Source organism: Propithecus coquereli, unplaced genomic scaffold (assembly GCF_000956105.1).
Source record: "Propithecus coquereli isolate 6110/MARCELLA unplaced genomic scaffold, Pcoq_1.0 Scaffold11, whole genome shotgun sequence".
In the NCBI taxonomy this organism is placed as follows: domain Eukaryota; kingdom Metazoa; phylum Chordata; class Mammalia; order Primates; family Indriidae; genus Propithecus; species Propithecus coquereli.
The window spans coordinates 4524765-4540393 of record NW_012134969.1 but is presented as its reverse complement, the minus strand read 5'-3'; the positions used below and the strand labels follow the sequence as shown (position 1 = coordinate 4540393).

General features: G+C 38.5%; 1 protein-coding gene across 1 annotated transcript in view; it reads right to left on the bottom strand.

The window, feature by feature from the left end:
* Positions 1–13251: 13251 nt before the first annotated feature.
* FAM216B (family with sequence similarity 216, member B) overlaps positions 13252–15629 on the bottom strand; it is a 10486-nt gene continuing 8108 nt past the window's right edge. The window contains exon 4 of the mRNA XM_012648779.1: positions 13252–13501. Within this exon, the coding sequence (XP_012504233.1) occupies positions 13302–13501 (200 nt within the window). The 3' untranslated portion in view covers positions 13252–13301. The remainder of the gene's footprint in view (positions 13502–15629) is intronic.

Genomic DNA, 15629 nt, shown 5'->3' with positions numbered 1-15629 from the left:
AGATGAAAAAAGCTATGCCAAGGTCAGATTCAGGGAGAGGACATCTAAGTTGAGTGAAATAGTTAGGATATCGATTTGGCTGCTTTAACAGTGATCAAAATAATAGTGGTATAAATGAGATGAAAGGTTTATTTCTCTTACCAAAAAATCTGGGTTGAAGGCAGTCCAGGATAGGGGTGCTCTGTGAGGTTGAAAAAGAAGCCCAGTTACCCTCTATCTCATTGCTCCCACAGATATTGTCCTTGTCTGTATGATCAAAGTTGGCTCATCCCCTTGCCATCCACATTCCAACCCAAAGAGGGAAGAAAGAGGAAGTGAGAGCAAAGTCTTATTTTAAGGACAAAATCTACCGAATTGTACCCATCACTCTGTTCACATCCCATTTGCCGGAACATCCTCAGATGGCCGATCCTAGCTGCAAGGGAGGCTGGGCTATAGAGTCTGTAGGTGGGCAGTTCTGTGACAGGCAAACTCAGAGGAATATGTTACTAAAAGAAATCAGGAAAGACTGTAAACTGAAGAACAATTAGCAGTGTCTCCACACATTGTTAGCTAAGCAGAAAAGCCCAAATCTAAGTAAGCTGGAGTAGGATATAGAAAGTTTGAAAGCTGATCTGTGTTCAGATTGCACAGGTCGGGTGTGGGGAGCAGCAGAATAGAAAAGGAAAGCTTAGAGGGCAAATCTGTATATTTTATGTGATTGACATTGTACTAGAGCAGGACACACTGAGGTCCACGACTTTGGCCATAAGTGTGTCTCTGGTTCAGAGGTCAGCAAACTTTTTTGTGAAGGGACAAATAAAAAACATTTTAGGTTTTGTGGGCCATGCAATCTCTGTCAAATCTCATCAACTCTGCCACTGGAGCATAAAAGTAGCCTAAATACTATGTAAGCAAATAGGCATAGTTATTTTCCAATAAATGTTATTTATAAAAATAGGCAGAGGGCCAGATTTGACCTGTGGGCCAGATTTTGCTGATCCCTGCTTTAGTATATTGCTTTAAAAGTACAGTTGTGGGAACTTAGCATCTGGCCCCATCAAATATAATCCTTCCATCCACCATTTACTTATCAATTTATGTGATGGAGTGCATTCTATGCTAGTCTCTGGGACACAAAAGGAAGTAAGACATAATGTCTGGAAAAAAGGAGGTTCTTGTCTAAGAAGGAGGGATACAAGCAAGTAATTTCAACATGCCATGGCAATTTCTACAATAGATATATGGGTCAGATTCTGTAGGAACAGGAGGGTAAGAGTGCCAAAGTTTGCCTGAGTTCTGGGAAGGCTTCTCGGAGGTAAGGTTTATGTGGAAGCCTGGGATGAATAGAATTTACCCTGGCTGACCAAAGAGGGGAGGGAATTTAAGGGGAAGAAACAACTCTTCCATAAAAATGGGAGAGTTGGACATGTTTGGAGTAGCCCAAGTGTTCAAGGAGCAGAGACTTAAAGGCTCAGGAGTTCAGATTATAAAGGACATTTAAAAGTCATTCTAAAGAATTTTGTTTTTTCTTGTAGGTCATGGGGAGCCATTGAGAAAAAATTGAACTATGCAATGACAGTGTCAGATCTGAGTGTTAGAGAGATCCCTCCTGCAGGATCGTGTGCCATGGATGGGAGAGGAGGAAGACTAGAGCAGGGAAGCCCGTGAGGGTTATCATGTGTTTAGGTGGGGGGTGTGGGGAGGGGCCGAAATTAGGGACAAGTGATAGGCAAGGAAAGGAAAGAATGAATTCAGAGATTTTTACGAATTTGAGGTGATATAAACTATTGATTTATTAAAAGCAAATTGTGTAGGGAGGAAGAAGAATCAGGCATGACACCCAGAATACTGCCTTGAGTAACCAAATGCATGATGGCACTCACTAAGACACAGTAGAGCCTGGTGTGGTGGCTCATGCCTGTAATCCTAGCACTTTGGGAGGCCAAGGCAGGAGGATTGCTTGAGGCCAGGAGTCTGAGACCAGCCTGGGCAATAGCAAGATCCCATCTCTACAAAAAAAAAAAAAAAAAAAAGACACAGTAGAGGACACAGAAGGACTAGGTTTTGGAATTTGATATGCAATTGATATGCTTGTGGAAAATCCAGATGGAATCTACCATGCAGTTGTCACTTACTTGGGAGACAGTCTGGACTAGAACCACAGACCTGATCAACTAAGATGCATCAATTTGGGGTGGGGGAGCATAATTACTTCCATTCTGTTACATTCTAGAAAATGCAAATTACATGATCAAAATGAGCACATACAGAAGTCTGGGGAAATTCAAAATATGGATGTGATAGATAAAATCAAACCAAACTCTACCTATGCTAATAATAGACTTTAAATTTTGCATTGAAATTCCTTATACCCAATGCAAAAAATGAGGAAGTTGCTTGAGTCACAGTGTCTATAGGATAAACATCAATTGTTTGGGGGACACTAGTCGGTCCTGGTACTGAGAGTTTCCAGTGTGATGTTGTGAGAAACTTCTCCAACAATATCCTCATAAAAAAATAAAATGAGCTTCATTGGACTCTTCTTTGACTCTCAAAAGGGTCAAAGGAAAGCAAGTTGTACAAGAGCAGTTTTATATTGGTCATACTTAATTCATTCATCATTTCCATAAAGTGTCTAAGTCAATAACCCTTCCAGGTGTTGTGACACAGAGAGAAGTGAACTAGGTGGAACCCGTATGACATTCTGGTTTGAGGAGTGGGCACTTATCAAGAAAACAGGGCCTTTCAGACTGTTGTCTTAAAGAAGACAATTTTCTTCTCTTACTTATGGACTTTGCTTAACTTCATTCCTTTATACAGAATTTAAGTGGCGTCTCTGAAGAAGGTCAACATTATAGGGCAGGTGTTTTCAAAGTCACTAAGTTTAAGCCAGAAAAATCTCTCTTCTTTAAAATGTAACAAATAGATCAACAGAATACTGCCTCTATGAGCCATTATCTGGAACATAGGAATGGACTTGTACTGAATCGTTATTATCCAGTACTTTTTCCTATCTCTGAAGAAAAGGTTAGCTGAGTAAACTTAGAGGCTGAAATAGAAGAGGAGCAGATTATCTAAATTAGAACATATGTTTGTCATTTTCCTCTCAAAAAAGAGCATCTCTCAACAGTATGTTTCATCATCTTGGCTATCTGGGTTTTGTTCTTGACATCTAAGCAGAATTCGATCCGTTCTGTGCATTGCAGTAACCTGAATTTATTTATAATTATCCTTCAACCTTTTATGATTGGAAGATGTTGGGAACTGAGTTGGTGAAGGGAACAAAGGGTTAGAAGGATACGTACAAAAAATTGTGCTAAGGGTGAGGCATCCAGGTGTAACAAAGAGATTTACTCCCCTTGCATCTAGCTTAGGTTCCTAATATCTTTCCTCATAAAATTTTTATTTTATTTTACTAAAAAATTCTAAACTTATATCTGGGATTATTTTAAAGTCTTTTTTTGTAAACTAAAATACACAAAAAGAAAAATGACCTAAGCATAAATGCATAGCATTATAAATTGTTATAAGCAGACACTTGGGTAACCATCATACAGACCAAGAACTAAGATTTTGGCAGAATTCTAGAAACATAGACCACATACCCACATGGCTCTTGCCATCGCCAGCTCCTCCATGCCATGGTAATCACGACCCTCACTTTTGTGATAGTCACTGCGCATCCCTTAATGTTGACTTTTGGAACTTTCTATAAATGGAACCATTTAATATACATTCTTTTGTGTTTGGTTTTTTTTTACTCAATGTTATGTTTTTATAATTCATCCATAGTGGTGTATGCTATGATTCATTCATTTTCATTGTCTGAATAAATCAATTACTTATTCATTTTATTATTGATGGACATTTGAGTAGTTTCCAGTTTGGAGCTTTTCCTCCCCACCCCATTTCTTCAATCACTCCTGTTGCTCTTCTTTGGTAATACATTTTCCAAAATAAAATAGGTTTTGAAAGAGGAGATGAGGAGCATTTATCTACTGAGAGTTGTTACAAACTTTTTTTGGGAAAACCATCTTCTGTGAACTCATTTGACCAAACTTTTGATCTTATGTGATACATAAAAAGATGCCATGCAAATGGTGAAACACTAACATGTTGAGTGTTAGTTGTTATGCAATTTTTATACTTTTACAACTAGGTTAATCAGTTAGCTAACTTTAATGTACAATGTCAGGCATTGTGTGCTAATCCTCCCAAAGCTCTACAAAGTGGGCAATTATCCCCATTTTACAGATGAGAAACTGAGAAACAGAGGTGGTGTCCCTTACATGCAATCACACAGTTGTTAAATATTGCATTTAGAATTCAACCTAGATGATCAGGTTCCATAATCATGCTCTCAACTAGCGCACTAAGTACCTTAATTAAGAACAAATGTGGGGAGAAAAGGTAGAACTTACATTTCTGATTAGGGTATGTTTGCAAGATCATATGATGCTTAGTTCTGATTTTAAAAAAACCTCACATCTATACAGCCACAATGACCTGTGTAGTGGCAGAAGAAGGATTTGTAGGTGGGTTCCCATGCAGCTTGTTAGGTCTCTTCATTTTTCTCTTCTACTGGACTGAATCCTGCACATTTAGAGGGACTCAAGAAGGCCGCCTCATCGAGTACACACGCAGGAGCAGATCCCACAATCTATAGCCACAACTCCCTACCATGTATGAAGAAAGTCAGCTTGGAATTGGTCACGGCCCATGGTCAGGCAGTCTGGGTCACCAGGCTGTAAGATAAACAGCAATAAAGCATTTCATTCCATACAAAATCTGCAATGCTTTCCATAGGACCTTCCTGCTTAGCAGCACTCAATAAACGAATGGTGAATAAGCTACAAGAAAAAATATGAAACTGGCTTGACTGGTTTTCTGAAATCGAATTCTTTTGCTGTTATGGAGAATCATTGTACTGTCATTCTGAGTAAAGCTATGATTTCCATGCTTTCTTCCGCTTTGGAAACATGTTATTCCTTGGGACCTGCTGTGGGCATGCTCATAGGCAGTGCTGCACACGATGCTTCCTGGCCAAGTGTTTGTTTGCAGTTGCATAGACACAGCCACGAACGTGTGACATTGTCTTCTTGTCTCCAAAAGCAAAGGCAGTCAATTAAAATCCTGAGTCATTTATACATCTCCTATTTTTCTTCAGTTGAATATCTTGTTCAGAAGAGTTCTATTAATATGATTTATCACAATAAGCAGCATGGTTCCTGCAATAATTGATTTATCTTTTTCCCCATACAAAATTTTCCCTGTATCTCTGTTCTGCACCAACTTTTATTTTCCTTTCACCCTCCAGATCTTTGTTGATGTTGGTAACTTCTACAGGGACTAGATTTTTTATACCATCTGCATCTTAAATCATTCATTTTCTCATTTTCTAAGTGCTGACTATAATCATCCCTTACATTTACTGAAATTAGCATGGGTTTTAAATGATAAATCAAAAAAGGAGAGAGGGTTTTCTTTCTTTTTAAAGAAAAGGCTTTGCTGTTCTTTGTAGATGTAACAGTTGACATTTTGTTAAGAGATTTTTATCTGAGTTTAATTTCTTCTCTTTAATGTATTCTTAACAGTTATAAATGAAATGGTATGTCTTAAATGAAAGTGTATCTATGGTAGCATAGTTATATCCAGTCTTTAAAATGGATCATTTCATTTCATACATGCTATAGAATCTTGAATTTCACCTTTACTCATCTCAATTTTCTTTACTAAAAACGATTCTGTTGCTCCAAATTCCTACATCAATGAATTGGATATATCAAATTGTAGCAGTAATTGTTCATAAGTACATATTTTATAACATGTACTAATAGAGTAATAAAATGTATTGCAATAACAATATGCTCTGCCTGATAGAATTTCATCAGGAGACTCCATTAACACATTCAGCTGGTATCAGCTTTTGAAAATTCCTTCCATTGTGGCGACAGGGAAATACTCTGTATAAGCGAATGGAGAAAATGGGAATTTCTAGGAAGGCCAGGTAGAATGAAAGAATACAGAGCATGAATGGGTGCTGACGAAGAACCTTTGACATTCACTGTGCTGCGCCTACACCTTCAACCCTCACAGTCCAGCAGCCGCCCTCACTCCTGAAGGAAGCTGCTGTCCTAAGGTCACCAACAGGCTCCTAACCCTAGTGGCCTTATCTTACTCTGTCCTATTTTCCTCTTGCAGGCATTAGCCCTTCCTTCTTTTGATTTTCCTCTCTCCTACCTCTCAGAATGCTCACTCCCACTCCTCTAGGGCTCCATGCTGCACACCAGCCCATCCTCCAGGTCCTGTCCCCTCTCTGCTCTCCTTCCCCGTGTGCTCTACTCCTGGCATTTTGTCACCACCCCCAGGGCTGGCCTCTCTCCTGAGCTGTGACACCCACGTCAATGCCTGGGAAATGCAGGGACCTCCAACTCAATTTGTCCCAAACCAGACAATGTTTTGCTGTCCCCCAAATCAGCTCTTCTCCTCAGGGCCATTTTCCCTGTGCTTTTCACTCTGGTCCCCTGGGGTCCCCTTGGTCTCTTCAATGACACACATCCGCCCACCTGAGTTATTGATTCTGATACCAGATCGTTTGCCTTTGTCCCCTGTATTTTATTCCCAAGTTCAGTCCTCCTCATTTCTGCTCCTGGAATGTTGGAGTAGACCCCTGAAGTGTTCCCCTGATGCCTTCCTTTTTTTCCCCTCTGACTCATCCTGCTCAGTATTGGAAATAGGTCCTCCTAGCATGTTCTCAGGCCAAGCTCCTACTAAAAACACCGGTGACTCCCTATTGCCTGCCAATTAAAGCATATTAAAGTTTCTCCATGACCAAGCCATGATTTCTTCCTAGAATTGTTTCCCACCACTTGTGTTTATATGCTCTCTGTACCTCAGCCAAACCTGAGAGCTTGTAAACATAATAGTTAATGAATATTATTCCCGCTAACTCTCAGATATTGCAAATATGTGAACATATAAATGACTAAAAAGCATTAAGAACGACCATTTAACAGAGCCCGTCTAGCCATGGCACACTTAATCATAAACTTATAATTTTGGAAAAAATGTAAATTATTTTTATTCTTTTCTTGTTTTAATTATGTAGGTTGTCGTAAGAATGATGCCAAATTCTAAAATGACTTTCTTTTTTTGTGTATTCTCTTCTCCTGAAAAGAACCTGATGGCTTGAACCTTAACACCTGACTTTCTCTTTCCAAAATTAAAGGATGTTTAACTTACGTGGATGGTACATATATTCTTTTGATCTTAACTCCTTGTCTGGCTTCATGTGTTTCCTGACTAGCATTTCCCCGGTCAAGGTCACAACCCATTTGCCTTACCTCTCAGTGTTTTCAGCTCTCCAGCTGGTTAGGAAAGGGAGCCGCATTCTACACCTACTCTCTGCCATCCGCCCCCGCCAGCCCCAGCCTCTCTCTCCCTGCCCCATCTCAGATGTGCTTCAGACTCCCTGAAATATGGGGCTTTACATGCTGATCTTTGCTTTCTTACATAAATACACAGTGTGACACATAATTTAATATTACTGAATTTCAATGAGTAATATATTTACAAGGATATGACTTTTTTTCTTATAGAAAGCTGCACATTTGGATTGTCCTTTTGGACAATTGAATGTCCTTCATGACATCATTTTTAAGGCGGGAAATTTCTTTCTCTAGGACTCTCCATTTATAAACAGGTTACCCTCACGTCCACCATCTCCCGTGAGCTGGGAGGATGCTCGGGAACTCACACCCTGTAGCATCTGAGTGTTGGGCTCTGTTGCAATTGGTAATTGCCTCTGAATCCTGTACCTAAGCTGTGGTTTTCAATAGCTCCAGGGATTTCCTCTACTTCTGACCTGCCTGAGTCTATTGTGTAATTGGCGCAGTATGATAGCTCTAATATGGAGAAAAATGAGTGACAATTCTCTGGAGGCAGACCAAGGGATTGATTTTCAACATAGGGATTGATTACATTTCAGGCAACTGACTGTAAGTTAGGGGGAAAGCAGAGTCAATGAGGCTGATATAATGGTTTCCTCTGCAAGCACTGATGCAATTAGCAACTCATTTTAATTGAAAAGGTGCAGGAACTCTTAGATATGTTCCTATGGCCTTCATTACAATGTAGGGACTGGTAGGAAAATCCAAGACAGAATTCATTTTGGTGGAATTGTAATGCATATTTAAGAATACGAATTCTAGGGAAAAGAAATCATTTTAGTAGGTTCAGGTACTGAGTTATAACATTGGCTTGACTTGGCTTTTAAGTAAGAATAATATGTAGCTTATTTACATGGGATATTGAGGACTATCAAGGAGATACTTCCCCTATCCAAAAGAGCCTCTCTCATCATGCAACTCTTGCCCCTAAATGTTTGCCAAATTTGTCAAACAGAAATTCAGGTTTTTTTTTTTTAGGATTAAAACATATGATTTTGAAGTTACTCATTAAATGCAAAAAGCCATTATACTTTAGTAAGCTTAAGTATCACCTGCGATTCTGATCCACTGGATCTAGAAAGAAACTCAGGAATTTGAATTTTCTTTAATTATCCTCAGTGACTCTCGTATATGGATTGTGTTCTGATAAATATTGTTCTAAATATATAGGTTATACAAGAATTAGATATTAATTATTAAGTATTTTAGACTTTTTTTATATCATTTTCCTCTAAGAGTATGTTGGAGGATTGACAAAAAACAGCTAGGTTTTGAGAGAGGGGCATGGCAGAAAGAAAGTGTGCACTGCAGGACAGTTGCCTGAGAAGACAGTCTAGGTTTGTTGTCTTGGCCAAGAGCCCTGACTGGGGATCAGAAGTCACAGTGAGTGCATTGGTGCATGTAGCAGGCAGTGGGGCTGGGATGAGGTAAGGTGAACCAGGGATCTGGGGACATTCACTCTGAGGATTGTGCAAGAATGAGTGTTCCCTTCAATTTTGGACCATAGGCATGTCACTCACTTCATCCTAGTCCTGGCCTAGAAATGGCTCCCAATGAGGCCCACCTTCTGATATTCACACCTTTGAGTAATCCCTACCTTTGTGTGTGGGCTGGACCTAGTGACCTGTTTCTATTGAATAGAACAAAGTGAAAGTGATGATTAGGTTATAAAAGACTGGAACTTCCACCCAACAAACACTCTCTCTTTCATTTTCTAACTCTGATGAAACAAGCTGCTATTTGTGAGCTGCCCTATTGAGAGGTCTATGTGGCACGGAACTGAGGGTGGCCTCCAGCCAACAGCCAGTAAAGGTACTGAGGCCCTAAGTCCACCAGGCCCCAAGGAACTAAACTCTGCTAACAATTACATGAGAGAACTTGGAAGTGGATCCTTCCCCGGTTGAATCTTAGGATGAGACCACAGCCTCAGTCGACACCTCGACTGCAGACTTGTGTGGGACCCTGAGCCAGAAGCTCCAGCTAAGCCATGCATAGATTCCTGACCACAGAAACTGTGAGATAGTAAATATTGTTTAAAGTTACTACATTTTGGAGTACTATATTGTACAGCACTTGATAACTAAAGTAGTACATAAAGCTTGCTGAAACTGAAGAACAGTGTAAACAAGGAAAGGTAAGAAGTTAACGAGGACACACTGAATCCATGCCACAATTTTTTGCAGGGCTGGTCCTTCCCACATGGAGTTGCTTTTTTTTTCTTCTTCCTCACTTCTTCCAATCGCTTCCTTCCCCAAACATAAACTGGAGAGTCTCTTATCAGGATTGATTGCTCAACTTTGAAATTTCATCTATTAAATCTCAAGATTATCACCATCACTACCCCCACATCTGATCTTTGTCCCTGAAATTTGCCACAGTTTCCAGTAAAAAAAAAAAATAGCTATAACTAATAATGGCAATTCTCATATTTTCCACACACACAAGATCTCAGCCCAGAAGCCACAGTCACTTGAATCAAAAATAGAAATGTGTGACATTGCAACAATGTGGTGCAATTAAGACTCTTGTACATTGCTAATGGGAATGCAAAATGGTGCAGCAGCTTAGGAAAACACTACAACAGTATCTTATAGGGTTAAAGCTAAATCTGCCATATGACCTGATAACTGTACTCCTTGGAATCATCCCAAGAGAAATAAAAACTGTGTTCATGCAAAGGTTTACATTCAGATATTTATAGCAGTTTTATTCATAATAGTCCAAAGCTAGAAACAATCCAAATGCTCACCAACCAGTGAATGGATAAGCAATTGTGGTGTATCCGTACAGTGGAACACTACTCAGCAATGAAGAGAAACAAACTACTGATATATGCAACATGATGAACCTCAGTAGCATCATGCTAGGTGAGAAAAGTCAGACACAAAAGACTATGTACTCTGATTCTAATTATGCAAAATTCTAGAAAAGGTAAAATTATAGTGATAGAAAGCAGATCAGTGATTTTCATGGGCCAGGGTTTGGGGGAGGAGATTGACTACAAAAGGACATGGGAAATTTTGAGGTAATGGAAACATTCTATATCATGATTATGGTGCTGGTTAGGTAACTGTATGCATTTGTCAAGATTCATTAAACTTCGAGTGCATTTATTGCATATAAATTACACCTCAATAAAATTGTTTGAAAAAGAAAAACTCTGAGTGGCCACATACAATCAATAATTGAAATAATTTAAGTTCTGTTTCTTGTCTTTACATTCATGATACAATCATTGTTCATTTCAATCTGTCATTTAAATGCAAGAATATATAGTACCACAGTGGTTGGAGACATGTGAACTGATACTATCTGTGCTGGAAGCTGACCATTTAGCAGGGAGTTCTCTGAACTACTTTCTATGTGGGATAAAATGGTTATTAAAAGAAAAAAATAAAAATGTGCTACTTTGAAGCTTACATATATTCTATTTTAAACTTAACAGTAACCTCAGCAATTGTTTAAAGTCTAGTTCAATAAAAGATTTTTTTTGGCGGATGACTATTTTATCACGGATATTGTTTAGAATTGTTGGATGATGGTGATAGTAAAAAGTAGACCAACTTTCAGTCAGCTTTATTATTGTTTTAAAATTCTTTACACACAGTATACCCTCTATTGCCTGCATCTCGGGTGAACTCTTCCCCTCATCTGTTTTTGACATAGTACTGCTACTCCTAACCAATTGTTGTGGTTTCCTGGGGCCCTAGAATGATATCACAAAGTCAGAGGCCAGTATGACTTGTGGAATCTTTGAAAACTTCATTATTATTCAACAAGTATTATTGATTGCCTATTGCAGACCAGGAGTTGTTCTAGGTGCTAGTGATTTCAGGTAAAATACTCACTGATCTCCAGGACTTTAAGTTCTGATGATGTCTATTGACATTGTGAGAGCAAGCAATATAGTCTCCAACAGGTCAAAGTATTAGACTTTCCTAAAAGTTGTAGGTTTTCCTCTCTTCCCCTTTGATCATCTTTCTCAGTGTCCTTCCAGATGAGCACCCTTCTTCCAATGTCATAACCAATTGCATTCCTTATAAGCTTCAAATTGCGAGCTCAAGGGAGGACCAAAAAATGGGACCTTCTCCACCACCTTAGGTCTATTTGTCCTTCTTATGGATCAGTGACATTCACCTGTCAATCTGCTCTTAGAAGTCTCTCTCAGAAACAAGGTTCTTCTGAGACTTTTGATTCAGGGATGTAGCTCAGAATTATAAATGGCCTTTTTGATATTCTACATCACTAGCTAAGGCTTACACAACAAATATCTATGCCCAACATAAACAAAAAATATCTAAGGTACAAGTGCACGCAAGCAGTTCAGAGGGATAAAAGGCCCATCGTGGAAACAATAGGAAGGTTAGTAAAGGTGAAATTAGATCTACCACAAACCTCTGTCTCTTAAGGGGGCTACTCCATAGCTTGCCCCAGCTCCATTTAATTTTTTTCTTCTTTTAATCCTACCTAACAATTCCTTATTTAGAACTGTGAAGCTACAGTATGTGAGTCAGGGCTCAAATTTGCAAAGGTCAAGAAGCTTCTTTATGATTAAGTGAATGATCACAGCAAGGTCAATATCAGCTTCCCCAAGACTTCCCATCAGACTAGTGGGCCAACCACGACTCTTGTCCCTTCTGAATAAAATTCAGATAGGATTTCAGAACTTATATCGGGGGTTTTCAGAATCTCACGACAACTTTTATATCTTACATGTTAATGGTTGCAAAGAGAAGATAATTATAATCATCAATGATTTTTTTCCCTGGTAATAATGCAGCGTCTTCCTTTCAGATCAATGTTAGCACTTCCTTTGTTAAACAGTTTTATATCCCATCTCAACCGATTCCTTTCATAGGCATGACAAAGTCATTGGATGATTTGAATGGGGTGAAGCATTTTAAAAAAAAGATGAGAAAGAGGCATTTTTTATTTTTATTTTACATGAGCACTGGTGATTAATTTTTAACACACACAGAAAAATCACTGATGAAAATAACTATTAAATCTGCCTAATATAATACTATACTGCCTACAGAATGATCTGACTATTTTCTCTTTTTTTGCTTATTTGTACAGTCTTGTATGCTTTGCTTAAAACCTTTGAGGATACAGAAAGGTAAGACTTGAGATCAGTTCTTTGGGCTATTTCATGTTCTGCTAAGGGTGTTTCTTCAGCTGCTAGGAAAAGGTGTGTGCATGAATTCTCTTATCTGTGTCAAGGCCAATTATAGCTGTGCAAAATCAATCCAGCTGTGACAGAATGATAAGTGCAAGTTTCAGAATGACACAAAGTGATCAAGTCAGGTGAGAACCAAAAGCTTTTGGGCCAAGTTGAATGAGATTGATGGATGGAGAAGAGAGGAAGGAAATGTACAGTGTTGCTGAGATAACATGGCTCTGGAGCCCTCTGTGATCCATGTTAATTCCATGTTAGTTTCTATATTTTCAATATATACAGTGCAGGTGGCTTGCAGGTAATGGTCACCCAGTGACAGAGAACCTGGAACCTTATGGTCACATGTCCCCTTTCACCATTTTTGGAATTCTCTAAGAGATTCTAATTCAAAGGGAGCTTTTACTTTCAAAGCTTTAGAAGTCATTTTACACTACAGATTATATGTGGAAATGTTTGCTTACTCTCTACTCCATTGCTCCAAAACCTCTCAACTTGTTCTTGCTAGCAAAATTTATGTGAACAGGAGAGAGATTATATTAATATTTAGGTCTGAGGTTTGTGTTAGAAATTTTTCTTTTATTCACTGTCATTCAACAAATATGTACTAAGTACCCACTAGATGCCCACTAGATACATGGATGCTAGATGCCAGGATACATGAAACTGCATGTTTCAGAAAATGTTGCCAAGCCTCAGTTCCTGAGGGTTCGGCACCCTGTACTTTGGGCCTTTGGCAAAACCACAGACAGAGGTAGTGCTGAAGGACATTCTCTTGTCATAGCTGAAGATTTCCGGGGAATGGTTCTTTGAGAAGCTACCTTGGTTGAGGCTCTCTTGATTGAATCTCTAAGTACAACAGCATAAGACAAGGCTTCCTGTTGAGTAATATAACCTAGGGGAAAGAAATGACATAAACTTCAAAGTCAACAATTTTACAAAACACATAAGCAAACAAAACTGCAAATATTTAGTTACGTGTACAAAATTTCTTCTACTCGTGGTTAGCATGCGCAAATTATATTATCTTTGAGAACAGGAGTGTATTTTTTCTCTTTTGCATTTCTTATTCCGTAAGTTAATAAATACTTAGTCATTGATTAACATGTCAAATCATTTGGAAAGGGACTTGAGCCATGAGGAATCTTTGCATGAACTACTTATTTTTGATATCAAAACTTTCTTCAAATCAAAAAGATACATTTGATATCTCTCAGTGTGTCTCGAAGTGTAGTCTATAGACCACATACCAGAGAATCATCAGGCTGAGGTCACATGCTTTAAAAAATGCTTACTTAGTCATAGCTATACAGTTTTATTTCTGGGTTCTCTATTCTGTTCCATTGGTCTATGTCTCTACTTTTACACCAGTATCATGCTGTTTTTGTTACTGTAGCCTTCTAGTAAGTATAATTTGAAGTCAGGTAATGTGATACCTCCAGATGTGTTCTTTTCGCTTAAGATTGCTTTGGCTGTTTGGGCTCTTTTTTGGTTCTAAATGAAGCTTTGGATTATTTTTTCTAGATCTGTGAAGTAAGATGTTGGTATTCTGATAGGAATTGTACTGAATCTGTAAATCACTTTGGGAAGTATAGACATTTTAATGATGTTGATTCTACCAATCCATGAGCATAGGATGTTTTTCCATTTGTATCATCTACGAATTCTTTCATCAGTGTTTTGTAGTTCTCCTTGGAGAGATCTTTCAATTCCTTGGCTAAGTATATTCCTAGGTATTTTATTTTCTTTCTAGCTATTGTAAATGGTATTGAGTCTTTGATTTGACTCTCAGCTTGACTTTTATTGATATATAGAAATGCTACTGATTTATGTGTATTGATTTTGTAACCTGAGACTTTGATGAATTTATTTATCGATTCTAGGAGTCTTTTGGTGAAGTCTTTAGGGTTTTCTAGATACAAGGTCATATCATTGGCAAACAGGGATAGTTTGACCTCCTCTTTCCCAATTTGGATTCTTTTTATTTCTTCCTCTTGCCTGATTTCTCTGGATAGGACTTCTAGTACTATGTTGAATAGGTGTGGTGACAATGAGAACCCTTGTCTTCTTCCAGTTCTTATGGGGATTGCTTTTAACTTTTTTCTATTCAGTATGATGTTGACTCTGGGTTTGTCATATATGGCTTTTATAATTTTGAGGTACGTTCCTTCTATGCCTAGTTTGTGGAGGTTTTTTATCATGAAAGGGTGCTGGATTTTATTGAATGTTTTTTCTGCAGCTATTGAGATGAATATATGGTCTTTGGTTTTGCTTCTGTTTGTATAGTAAATCACATTTATTGATATGTATGTGTTGAATCATCTTTGCATCCCTGAGATGAACCCCACTTGATTATGGTGAATTATCTTTTGATGCACTTATGAATTCAGTTTGAGGATTTTTGCATCTATGTTCATGAGGGATATTGGTCCATAGTGTCCTTTTTTTGGTGTGTCCTTTCCTAGATTTGGTATCAAGTTGAAACTGGCTTCATAAAAGAGTTAGGGAGGATTCTGTCCTTCTCAGTATTATGGAATAATTTTTGTAGGATAGGTGCCAGTCCTTTACAGGTCTGGTAAAAATTTGGCTGTGAATCTCTCTAGTCTAGGACTTTTTTTTTGTTTGGAGATTTTTTATTAGTGCTTCAATCTTGCTGCTTATTACTGGTCTATTCAGAATTTCTATTTCTTCTTGACTCAGGAGGTTGTGTGATTCTAGGAATTTATCCATTTCCTCTAGGTTTTCTAGTCTGTGTGCATAGAAGTTTTCATAGTATTCATAGATGATTTTTTTTTTTTTTTGAGACTGTGTTGCCCAGGCTAGAGTGCCGTGGCATCAGCCTAGCTCACAGCAACCTGAAACTCCTGGGCTCAAGCAATCCTTCTGCCTCAGCCTTCCGAGTAGCTGGGACTACAGGCATGCACCACCATGCCTGGCTAATTTTTTCTATATATTTTTAGTTGTCCGATTAATTTCTTTCTATTTTTAGTAGAGACGGGGTCTCGCTCTTGCTCAGGCTGGTC